General features: G+C 41.3%; 2 protein-coding genes across 2 annotated transcripts in view; one reads left to right on the top strand and one right to left on the bottom strand.

Moving 5' to 3' along the window:
- Positions 1-3,154: 3,154 nt before the first annotated feature.
- On the bottom strand, positions 3,155-8,866 carry LOC308374266 (alpha-amylase-like; the record flags this gene model as incomplete). Its single annotated transcript, XM_080850004.1, has 10 exons — positions 3,155-3,344; positions 3,616-3,741; positions 4,530-4,651; positions 5,204-5,303; positions 5,767-5,889; positions 6,058-6,191; positions 7,054-7,284; positions 7,589-7,786; positions 8,138-8,284; positions 8,693-8,866. 10 exons carry the CDS (start codon positions 8,864-8,866, stop codon positions 3,155-3,157), a joined length of 1,545 nt encoding a protein of 514 aa, XP_080706130.1.
- Positions 8,867-12,371: 3,505 nt separating this feature from the next.
- The window catches only part of aqr (aquarius intron-binding spliceosomal factor), a 75,022-nt gene continuing 74,119 nt past the window's right edge, over positions 12,372-13,274 (top strand). The window contains 4 exon segments of the mRNA XM_080850206.1: positions 12,372-12,427; positions 12,757-12,869; positions 13,071-13,127; positions 13,211-13,251. Of these exon segments, the coding sequence (XP_080706332.1) occupies positions 12,795-12,869; positions 13,071-13,127; positions 13,211-13,251 (173 nt within the window). The 5' untranslated portion in view covers positions 12,372-12,427; positions 12,757-12,794.

The raw sequence follows: 13,274 nt of genomic DNA, 5'->3' as shown, positions 1-13,274 counted from the left end.
TGAGTGAGCTAGGCAGTCTGGAGGTCAACAGCTCGGATGCGGTCAGCCCAAGTGAGCCAGGAAGCCTAGAGGCCGACAGCCTGAATGCTGTCAGCCCAAGTGAACCAGGCAGCCCGGATGGCGAAGCCCCAGATGCCGCCAGCCCAAGTGAGCCAAGCAGTCTGGAGGCAGACAGTCGAATGCCGCCAGCCCTAGTGGGCTAGACAGTCCAGAGGTCTCAGCCTCAGGCACCCCTGTTCCAGGCGTTCCTGCCCCAGGCGCTTCTGGCCCCGTCTCAGGTGCCCGTGCCCTTGCCCCTGTCTCCAGTGTCCTTGGTGCCACAGTCCCAGTTCCCAGTGGCTGCCAACCCCAGCGAACCAGGCAGTCCAGGTGCTGCAACTGCCCCAGCCACTGGTCTTGCAACTCTAGCCTCGCTGATCCGGCAACCCCAGCCACCGCTGGTGCTGCAACCCGACCTCATTCTCTGACGGCGTCTTTGCGAGCCTGGCCAAGGCTCTCCTCGGTTCCAACAAGGCTCCCAGTCACCTGCCAGACCGTCCGCCTCATGCTGGTCATCCACACGACCAGCCGCCAAAGACTCTGCCCCGGTGTGGCCGCCCGCCCGGCGCCCACCAAACACTCTGCCCCTGCTTGGCCGCCCGCCCACCAGACACTCCGGCCCTGCTTGGCCGCCCACCAGATACTCGGCCCTTGTTTGGCTGTCCTCCCAGCCGGCCACCTGACCCCAGGTGTCCCCACCTGTTATGCATGTTGTGATTGCCACTTCCCTTAATTAGCCAGGACATAAATACCTTGCTAGTCTCTGTGACCCATATCGGGTCGTTTTGTTTCTTGTAGAGAATGCAAGTAATGCTGTTAAGAACTTTGTTACCGCTAGCTCTAGCTAGCCTCCTGTTTTAGGGTTCTCAAGTACTTCAGTGCCTCTAGCCAGGGGCGGACTGGCCATCGGAGAGACCGGGAGAATCCGGCCCAAAATACCGGCCCACATCAGCCCCTTCCCTGGTCATCGTCAGCAGTAACGTTAATCTGTTTTTCACAGAAGACGTTTAATTGACTCTAATAATACTAGTAAGCTAAAATCACTGACTAAAGTTTATACTACTCCTTGCAATCTGTATTCACACTCATGGTGACTATTTTTCGAAAATTTTCTGTGTGCCTCTTTACTCATGTAATGTTTTCCGTCAGTCTAACTTTGTTTTAGGCGTTAATAAATGTTAATCACTCTAGCCTACTCAACACTTGCACATCACTCGCTCGCAAACACCTTTAACACCCCTACACACACACTCACCCAGCATGCAACATTACTGATACCGCTGATGTTCAAACCCCATCGTAGGTTCTGTACTGTTCATTTCTACAATATAGTTTATACCAGGGGCGGCTTGTCCATAAGGGCAACGCAATGCCTACGGGAAAAGGAGTTTTATTTTCTGTCGGATTCTACCACTAGACCGACTGATCTACCTCTGAATGTCATTGACGAATCAGCCAACTGTTACTCAGGCAACAGTCAGGCAAACGTGGCAGGCTGCGAAGTGGCTAACGCGGTCTGTTTTCCTTTATAGGCCACTGTCACTTTTCATAGGGTTTACAGTGTGAATGTTCGTTTCTTGCACTTACAGTCTGAGTTATATTATATTCATACATTCTGATGACTTTTTTAGCTTTTGTAAGCCAATACTTTCAAGATCAGCCAATAAATATTGTTGGTTTTGACGTATGTTGCCTCCTTCTGTATGTTGTTAATGGACATAGCATTAAGCTATGTTAAATCATACAACTTTTGAGACATGTGGATAATGAAAACGTGGGATATTTTAATTTTGAGCCACATCATGTTTTCTTATGAAGGCTGGATGCAACTTTCTTTTATAGCTTTCCACCTGTAACTAGCTACTCTAGCTATGTAGGAGGTAGGTAGAGGGGAAATATTTCTGTTGTGTGCTGCCATCTAGTGGACAAAAGGGTATTGCATGAGTTAATCAGCTAACAACAAATTGTCTTGCTTAATGAAACTACTGAATAGGTTGCCTTAATCATTATCAAAAATATGCGCGCCCCCCCCCCCCGAGAATTATTCAGAGCCGCCACTGGGTCATACTTATTCTACCCTCTGATTCTAGTTTCTTTATTGTGTGGTCTTTCTCTGCTGACATTCATTCCTTAAGGCTCTGTAGTTATACTTATTACCATTTATTACTAGCCCAGAGTTTAGCATATTCATCTAGCAAACTATACCTACTTCGGAGTGTTACAATAGCCAGTATCATTTTATTCCATGTGTCGTTACAGTTAAATTGGTGGATCCAAATGTTATAAAAAAACACGTGATGTAATTTCTTTGTAATCATCCAAAATAATGTTTAGTGTATGGGTATTTTTCCAAATAGGCGACTGACTCGTCGATACGTGCAATGCATTGAGTGGGCAACGCGCCGAGTATTAAGTGGGCCGGTCTGACAGTAACTCCCGGGCCAATTTTTCCCCTCAGTCCGCCCCTGCCTCTAGCTTAAGCTAGTCTGCTGTTTTAGGTTTGTGCATCGTTGCGGTTCTCAAGCCGCTTTCGGTTGCGTGTGGCTTCTTGAAGCCTGCCTTTTGTAGCTTTAGAAAGCCTTTTGTCTCCATCGGAGAACAAACAATGGAACAATCTAGCAGGTGAGGTGTACTTAAAAAAAGGTTGTGGTAGGTGTGCAAAGGATTGTGGGTGCTTTAAGAACACAGAGGATACTGCATCCTTGAAAATCTCTGAATGAAGGACTCTACCCTTGGTAAAATTGGAAGGATCTTAGACATTGGAACAGCCCTTCAGTGTGATTCGATGATGTAGCATCCTTGAGATGCAACCATAAAGGATTGTTTCTTGACTTTGAGAAACACCCTGTGTGTGTTTCGTTAGGGGCGAGGGGGATAGTGATGGAACTTTATAAAGGCATAAATTTATGCTTATATTTTTTTCAAGTCAGCTGAAGACATTGCTGTCCTATTGTGAAGTCAGACAAACATTGGACATTTAAGTGGGTCTCATTGGTCTTTGACAGTGTCAAAGCACATACTGTAGTTCTTTGCTAGTTAACAACATTTCAGAAAAATAGAGTAAGACAAGTAAAATGATGTGAACAGCTGCATCTCTTTATTTGACTCAGTTTCACTACAGTTTTGACCCAGCATGGATGGCCATGAACGGATCCTCCGCCATGTTGCTGATTTGGAAGTGGGCCCGTCCGTCCCCTCCCACCTGGACCTGTTTCCCAGTGCACCTGTTTCCGTCCTTGTCCCCGGAAATGACATCACAGTAGGTGCCCCCAGGTAGGCCGGTGTTCAGGGTCACATCCATGTTCCTGGAACACACGTTAAAACGAAGGTCAAGTGTCTTTCACCATTCAGCATCTTAGCATCTTTTTGTACATGTGGTGATGGAAAAACTTAAATCACCATTCTGTATGTTTTTCATATTTATGAATTCGTCAGTAGGGCTTTAGTCTTATAATACAGAAGAATGGCAATCTCCAATATGATAAGGGTGAATCTGTCAATTGACAATCAATGCAAAATTGACCAAACATTTGACAGTCAGATTGAGTATTGTGTTCTACATTTTATCTTTCTTACCAATCATCATTGTTGATGACAAGGAACCCTTTGTTGCCACGTCCAAAAGCAATCTGGTTGCTCTTGTTGTCCCACCAGTTGGAGAAATGTTGCCCATTGACCACATTACGGAAAACCACCATGTTTCTGTAGACAGTGGAGAAAATATGACATTTAACATTCAGTGTACTTCTACTATAACCTCTGCCACTACTACAACTGCTACTACTACTTTGTCTGGGAATTCCCCGCCCCTTCACTGCATTTCATTTGCTCAGTTAGTCTGGCGAAGTACTAAATGGAGGTCCACTTCTGTCACGTAATTGGACACGCCTTTAACCAATCAGACCAACGATACTATACAACGATACAACGATCGGTAATAAAGCAAACACATCTTTTTTCTGTATGAATTGTTCCAGAGCAGGTTTCTGTTCTATTTTCAAAGAAAACTTGCCTTTGAAATCATCCAAGACAGCCGCGAGAGCAGTATATAGTTTGCTGTGCTTTTCTCTTTGGTTTCGCTTTTGTTACGTAGACGTGGTTATTTTAAATCCGCCAATGGCGCGCCAGGTAGCCAAAAGCCAGTTTGTGATTGGTCCCAGAGATCCTGAGAATGCTGTAGTGAAATGCTGTGCAATCTTTGCCAGACCCACTTCTCAGGCAAAATCAAATTTGCCGGTAGAAGAGGGGCGGGACTTCCCAGACAAACTACTACTACTACTACTACTTCTATACACTGTTCTACTACTACTACTTCTGCTGCTACGATTACTACTGCTGCTACTACAAATATTGCTACACCTAATACTAAAAACTCTACTACTACTACTACTATAAACTCTACTAATACTACTACTGCTGCTGCTGCTACTACTACTAGCCTACTGCTACTTAGTTTTTCTAAACACAAGGTAGTCTTATAAGACACATACCTAATCTGTCGCCACCTGTGTTCACAGACCCAGTTATCCCCACAGGTGGTGTCTGGGTTGATGGGCACTGGCTTGGTGGACCCGTCAGAGAAGCTTGGAGGCCCCATCCAGTCATTCTGGTCCTGGGGGGGTGAAGCACAGTGTGATGATGTGAAGGGCGATGCACACACGCGCGCGCACACACACACACACACACACACACACACACACACACACACACACACACACACAGGCTTAGAGGGGATGACTGTTGATGCAAGCTTAAGGCCCAGTGGACTGGCCATCAGAATAATTAAAGCAATGAGCACAGCTCTGATTACCTGGGGTGAATTTACTTTTTTTAGTTCAAAACAAAATGTAGTGGGGGTATTTTCACATAGTAGGACAGAGGGAAATGCCATAACCATCAATTTGACCCCCAAAACATACACATATATTAACGCCCCTACCATCCTGACATTTGTGTGTTAGTTTTGCAAACGGGACATTATCTCTAGTGCAAACTTTTATGTAAAGCTTGAAATGTACAGCCCTGTTTGGCCCTGTGATGGATGTATAATTTGCTACCAGATCCAAAATGAAGTTTGATGACAATATATTATTGATAATTATACATTAAAACATATCTTTGCTAATGCTAGCATCACGGCTTCTTGCTCATCTGTAGTTGTCACCTTTCCGTTGACGATGCGGCGATCCCAGCGGAAGCTTGACATCACCCTGGTGACTCCGTAAGGATGGGCCAACATGAAAGCCATGGACATCTTATACAGCCTGCAGAGGACGGTACACACATTGGAAAGTAACTAAAAGTAGCTACACATTCAGTGGTTGCAGTGTTGATGTCTGATGTGTGGGGCTTCTATTCAGACATCTTATTCATGTTAGAAAATATACCAGAAGATTTGGATGAAGATGTTTATCTGAGCTAACGTGCTAATTTGGGGTTACAATAAAGCCACTGTGTCTCATACAGAAATCAATAGCCTATGGTTTTTGGAAGTTGCTTAAAGATCAAAATGTATATTATGTATATTGAACCCGGCCATTGTCTAAAATATACATATATTATTATGTAAGTGTTTACTTGATAACTTAAGAATTGCATTTTACATGCAGTGTAGGATTGTTTCAAAACTCTTCTAAATTTAAATTTGCGGTTGTGCAAACATACTAACTGAGATACATGTTGGTAAACAACTCCTGTTTTTCTTCCTGCTCAGAATATGTAGAGTACCTGGCGTCCCAGAATGTGACAATAGCGGCTCCGCCCGCTCCGTGGCCCCTTTGGTTGTCATGGTTATCCACAAACACCAACGCTTTGTCATTGGGCATGAAGCCCCAGCCCTCACCCCAGGTTCTGCAAGCAAGGGAGTTTACATGGACATGTTCAAATGTGGTGGATCCCTTTTGTCCACACAAACGCATTACAGACAGATATGCTTATGAGATGCATTTGAAATACATTGGCATGCCACTAGAGCTGATATTGACCAATCAAATCATGCTTCACTTAATGAAAGCTTACTTCAGGTAGCTGAGCTTCTCGCCGTTCCATTTGCGCACTATATTGCCGAGTCTGGCTCCATACTTAAACTCGGTCACCCTGCCCAATCCAAAGTATTCACGGGACTGGATGGGCTCTCCACCAAGATCGATAACCTGAAAGGGAAAGAGACAAACATCAAGGGTAGAGATTCCCAAAGCCTTCTAATCACTGCATCATTCATGAGTTATGCCTTAAGTGGTACCTTAAGGTTTTTAAGATGTTTTCCAGAATGTCCATAGCTAAGTACAGCTGCTGCTACTACACTCTTAGCTATACCTTAACACAGTTTTCAGATAAAACAAGCATTTTACAGCCTAAACATGTTAGTGTTAATGTGTTAGTATGTGGACTTATGCAAGTCCTTGTGAATTCTCCAACATTTATCAGGGTCAAAGAAAAGTGGGAAAGTGGGAAAGGACATAGGATGAAATTCTTTTTTTGACTATTCAATCACGGCCATGTATTCAGCCTCTTAAGGTACACATAGGAAGGTTTCTTTTGGGGGAACTCTTAGGAAAGGCCTAGAAAAGTAAAGAACTTTAGTAAGGTATACCTTACAAGTCTCTGCAAAATGCTGAGACACTGTTATCAGGAAACCCTGCCACATGTCACGATGAACTACTATATTGAAATTCAACTGTCTCAAGACTCAACACTATCCTCTGAACACACAGATACACTCATCATGTTGAGTTTTGGTGTTTCATAAACTGAAAAAAAAAAAACAGATCCTGTGATTTCTCCTTTCTCACAAAAAGCTAATTTCTCTCAGTTTCTGTGCACAAATTCAATCAATAATTCAATAGTAATCAATAGTTTCCTTCCGAATGTACAGACTGATTTCCTTATATAAACTGTAATATTAAAATCTTCGCGATTGTTCAATGTCAGTACACAATTCCGTGTCACTGGGTCAGTGACCTACTATACCCAAAATTCCACACTGTTCAGTCAGAGGAAGTAGCTCATTTGTACCTCTTGGAAGATGAATGGCCTGGAGCCACCAGCAAACCACTTGGTGTTGAGGTTGTGCATTCTGTCAAAGACAGCCTTCAAGTCTCCAGGCCACATGTGCTTACAGGCATCCACCCTGAACCCGGCCACGCCCATGTCGATCAGCTTGTTCATGAACCCGGCCGTCTTGGCCCGCACGTAGTCCTTCTCCAGAGCCAGATCTAGCAGACTCACGAGACGACAGTCCCTTACCTGTGGACACCAGGAACACAAAGTAATGATAGTGAAAATGTAAAGACACAGTTACAATGGCACAATCCTAGGTCAGTCAGGATCTAGACATTTCATTATCATTATCAATTAAGGCAAAGTAAAATTATGAATGCAAAGCATCTTTACTTCATTTATATAAATGTATTATATGCAACATCCTGAACATCATGGCATCACCATGCAATGTCATGCATTCACAATATCTTGTGAAATTAAAAACGTGCCCTTATGTAGGTACACTTATGGTTGTATTACACTGAGTAGTAAATGTGTAATCACTGACTTGGTTAATATCATTGTAGCTCTCGATGTTTCCGCTGCCAGTTCTGCATTTGCCGTCGTTGAAGTCCGCGGCTGAATAAGGCACGGTGGGGAAGTCTTTCTTGTGTGCGTTGAAGTAGGAGCCACAGCTTGAGTGCCGGCCCTCTCCCCCTCCTGATCCACACATGTGGTTGATGACGGCATCAACGTAGATGTTGACCTAAGAGAATGCGGAAATTAGTACTTCATGAGCACTGCAATCAAAACATTTATAAATAGTCATGCATTCTATGTAAATGATGACCTGCCGCATAGGGGAGATTGATACTTTGCTAAAGCTTTTTATCACTAAGCATTAATAAAATATTCCAATAGCATATGGATAAGCATATTGAAACATTTTCCATCTTTTTGCCAGTGAGCCCCTGGAAAAGAAGGTCTGATGACAAGTGTAACATAAAGGCCAATCAATCAATCAATAACACAAGCATTTGTGAGTCAGAGACACTAATTGACATTAACTTAACATTGCAACATGATAGCGCAGTGAGTGCATTGTTGTTTCTCTTACCCCAACATTGTTGCATCTTGTGATCATATCCTGGAGTTCTTGTTCATTTCCTGATCGGGAGCACAGGTTGTAGCCGATTGGCTGATATCTCTGCCACCAGGGTTTCCAGGGGCTGGACACAATAATGTGTTCGTTCGGAGGGGAGATCTGCACAAGGGTTTACACCACATATCAACTTTCAGCATGCATAGTTCTCTTCACACTTATTGTCTTCCTGCAGGTTAACTGGTAGAGCAAAGTACTCTACCAGTGATTGTGCTGAGTTCACTGGTTCTATTCCCAAGGAGCACATTCGCTATTTGACCTTACGTGCACTATACTATTATTTTGGATAAAAGCATTTGCTAGGAATACATACAGATGTACAGTACTGTAACTGTACCTTAAAATCCCAACACTACACGGACATACCTTCATGTCAGGCAGTGTTGATGGCTCTTTTTAGAGCTCCAATACTAGTGCCTTAGTGCTTCAAATTACAGATGTACCTATCCCATTATACCCTACGACCAGCAGACAGACAAACAGACATAAACAGACAGACATACAGTATACCTGTACACCCCCATAGCCGTTCGGTGCCAGGTAACGTTCGCATTCGGCAGCTATATCTGCCCAGCGCCACTCAAACAAATGGACGATGGAGGTTCTTCCATGCCTGGTGTGAGGGTTGTGCTGGGCTAAGCTTAGGCCCAAAAGAGCAACGAAAATCAGGAGCTTCATCTTCATGCACGGCTCAGAAGAATATACCGCCAGGGCAGTGTGTTCAAACTTATATGCTGTTAGCAAACATGCACACAAACACACACACACACACACACACACACACACACACACACACACACACACACACACACACACACACACACACACACACACACTGTCAGAGTTATCTCAAAAGTGGGAAATACAAGGAAATCCTTATCTGTATAGTGACAGACAGGCCCAGATGCAAAAACAGTTTTTCTTCCCCACCATTGAGCAGCATGGTACATGGTTATAGAGTAATATACTACAGTTATATAATACGAAGTTAGCTAAATTTGACAGCTTTTCCACATTATTGCACCAAATTGATGAATTTATGCTACACAAGAATTAACGCTCTGGAAATCAAAATGTATCAAAAATGAAACTAAAAGTGCTTTTAACATTTTTTTTTGTTTTTGCCACAGGGGTGTGACCAGTCAACTCTTGTATTTGCGTTGGTTATGTAATCTCTTTAATGTATAACCCATGGTGGTTGCACAATGCTAAATATACACATTTATCTTACGTTTTCCATAATCTGTCCTTCACCTTTACAATAATATTTGAAAACTGCCACGTTGTCCCTATTTGATCCGTTTAGCATAGCCTTACTCCAGTTTGCTATTCAACATGCTACATAAAAATGTATCGATCAGTGAGGGTTTTACTTCAAAATTGCATCACAGGTAAAACATAATTACCTGTATTTCTAAGAACAGCACATTTATTCAAAATAATGTTTCTGATAATGGACAGACTTGTTATAATACAATGAACCGTGAAAGTAAATATTCCTGAGAGGACAGATTTGTTATCACAGCAATTGAACGAGCTCATCGACTGTATAGAGCTTCTGCATAAAATAATAACAGTAGATGAGCTTGATATTAATAGACACAAATAGTGATCAAAAGTGAAAGGACATGGTTCATGGTTCAACTAGTGCTTTCAAGACATGAGAGCCCCAAAGTGTGATAAAAATATACGGATACTTTATCTCTACAATACTGAACAGGGTCGATAACAGAAATAAAATAGTTCATGATAGTTCATAATGATGGCCCCAGACAGGTCTTTTTCTACTAAACAGCAGGCCTACAGCAGACAAGTCTTTTTCTACTGAGCAGCAGGCCTACAGCAGACTGGTATGTTATTTGTTTTGTCACAAATGTATCAGGATGCTTTTTATATCATGCTTTTACTAACATAGACTTTTAGTAATATATAATTTGAATATGAGAAAATATGAATTCTAAACCTGATTGTTCAAAACCTTGATTGTGATTGGCTAAAAGCCGTTGTAAAATCCAGCATTACCTTACAATTTGACCTGATTACATTCCATATTACTGCGCAGCGAATGGCAACATAGACATCCTATTACTACGTAATAGGATGTCTATGCATGGCAAGGCATTCATATAGCGCATTTCATACCCAGTGTTCCATCTGGCTGTTGCGTTGCTTCAAGGGTTGCGTGGCAACGATTTATTTAGGAACTATAATTTTTAGTGGCGGAAGAATGACGGTTTTTCATTAAACTATTGTTTCTTAAATTGAATTGTCTTTATTTATGAAACCATATCAAATATGTGTAGTAACAGGTTTAGAAAAGCAATAAGCCCCGCGAGTCCGTGCTTTGCGCTGATTTTAGAACAGGTAAGGGGGTTTAACGGTTAACCGCTTCGCGTCGTGGCTTACAACTCCCTTACCTGTTCTAAAATCAGCGCAAAGCACGGCCTCTTGGGGCTTATTGCTTAATTGTCCGACAGCTAAATTGTGTCTATTGTCTAAGTGGTAGGCGGTATTTTACAACAAAAGGGTTGGGGTGGGGATGACTAGGCTGATATTGTTCTCCACATTTGTTATTGCCCATGATGGCAGAAAAACACTAAATAACACACCCAATATTTGTGAACATCAAAAACCAGAAATAATACTTTTCCCAAATAATGCATCCTTAAGTCTACATGTAGCCTACCTGTTTAGCCATTGTATAAACATCAGATGAACATGATGCAAGAATCATACTTGCCCTTTACAAGTACATTAATTAAAAAAGAAAAAAAAGTCACATGTCCAAGATTAAATAACTATTTAAAACTACTTGCAATTATTAAAATATAATTTAACTGTTCACATTAAATAGCAATAAATACTGTTTGGTAACATTTATTTTGAAATAATCTGTGACAATGGCTACACAAATGCTGTTATGAATCATACGTAGGCTATAGGGCATTTCATATTTTGTATTTGAATAAATATTCTGTTGGACATTGGAAAATAATAGTGCAGAGTACAATATAGTTCAATGGTACAGTTACAGTTCTGAATTCTGAAAACAACAAGTGAAAATACACTGGTCAATGAGTTCAAGGGCTATCCTTACCCATCAAAATGGCTTGATATGGTGGCAGGAAGTCACTCAGGGGAAAATGTAGTCTGGAGTGGGAATTTTGAAAGTCTGTCAGCTTCTGTCTTCTCTTAAAGCAGGCCGTTAGAAAAAGGGATGTCAGAGTTAGCTACTGAGATGCAACACATCCTGACTGTAGTTTCCGGTTTCATGAGTTATTCATGACTTCTGTTTGGCACATAACTTCTAGGTCTACTGGTATGAATATAAATATTAAGATTTTAGATTGTTTTTAAGTTAAAATGTTGTGCCGGGATGATGGTACAAAGACTGTTCCTGTAATTGGGTACTACTTGGAGGATAGCACACTGTCACAATAATTAAGTTACTACAAATCAACTGGATTAGCCTGCAACTTGAATGTTGGTTCCCTCCTCACTCAATTAGGCCTTACATCAGGGGCGTAGCCAGGACATTATTTCTGGGGGGGCCAGCCCTGGCCAGTCTTTTATTTGGGGTGGCACTTGATTGTCAAAAACTGCTATTTTAAAACTCACACACATGCTGCGAATATGGGGCTTGTAGCCTAAGTGACAAATGACAATATAAGACGACTTCATAAAAAAAATACTAATGCATTTATTTCAGCTTTACCGTTTCTGTTCAGGAGGGTTTTTTGTATACAGCTGCGGAAAAAATTAAGAGACCACTTTAAAAAAATTATCAGTTTTTCTTTTTTTTTCTTTTTTTTTTTTTTTACAATTAATTGGTATGTGTTTGAGTAAAATGAACACTTTTGTTTCATTCTATAAACTACTGACAACATTTCTACTGAATTTCAAATAAAAATACTGTCATTTAGAGCATTTTTTGCAGAAAAATGACAATTGGTCAAAATAACTAAAAAGATGCGTTTTTTCAAGATATTGATTTCTGATCTCCTCCTAAGTTAAAGCATTAGTATTGTGTAGTTTAAGAATCTATATGAACTTATTTTCTTTGCATTATTCGAGATAGACTTTTATTATGAAGATACCGAATACACGTCCTCAAGGGAATGAGACTTTTATTTGGAATAAACCCGGAAACGATCTCTAGGTTTTCGAAAAACTTCCGTCTCACGTTGGTTTCACGTTTATGAATGATGTTCAGAAACTGCGTGTGTATGTTTTAAAATTAAGAAGGTAAACAACGTACATTCTTCAGGGGGATTTTAAGTTTACGGTTGTATTTCGTTGTCCGTTTGCTTGCACATATTTGAACTGCAAGTAAATATACTGGAAATTAACGATATTTTAGTTTTAGTAGAGTTGTGTTGTGTTGTGTTGTGAGTTAGCTTGTCGGATAGCGCGCAATTGAAGCCAACGGCAGCTAGCGTCCTAGGTTGCTAACTAAGTTAACTCCATTCATTTGGCTGATTTGCGAGCATCATTTAGCTAGACCTGCTGTTTACATATGACTTAAGATGGTTGGCATACACTTGATAATTCATGTATCTCTTATCTTTGTTTAGTAACTCCGTAATCTAACTTCTTAGCTGGGTCAGTAAACATGGAGAAAGACTCTCGTGTGAAGAAAATAGCTGCACCTTCTGTGTCCCAAATCAACGCTGAATATGTTACACAGGTAAGGCCAGCAGAAAGTTAACCATCGTCGTTTTATTTGGAGAAGTTCTTGACTTGTTTTTCAAAAGTTTTAATTTATCCTAGCTTGTTATCGATAATTCTGCTGGTGCTCACCCATATAAATGAACTGCACCTTGATCTCAGTTGCTCTACTTACTGATCATGAATGTGTCTTGTGACACGAATGTGTTGTTATTTACAGCTTGCAAACAAATATTGGGCACCCCTTGTTAAGAAAAAGCTTCCCTTCGACCCCAAGGTAAGCTTCTGTCGTTTGTATTTGTAATATTTAGCTGCTGGTTATGTCTGATATTTAACTGTTGATTGTTTCCTCCATCACAGGTAATACAGGATATATATGAGAATGAGATTCATAAATCAAAGTAAGTTACTAAATTAAGTATGG

Source organism: Sprattus sprattus, assembly GCF_963457725.1.
Source record: "Sprattus sprattus genome assembly, chromosome: 13".
In the NCBI taxonomy this organism is placed as follows: domain Eukaryota; kingdom Metazoa; phylum Chordata; class Actinopteri; order Clupeiformes; family Clupeidae; genus Sprattus; species Sprattus sprattus.
The sequence above is the reverse complement of the archived record's forward strand: the minus strand, read 5'-3'. Positions and strand labels throughout refer to the sequence as shown.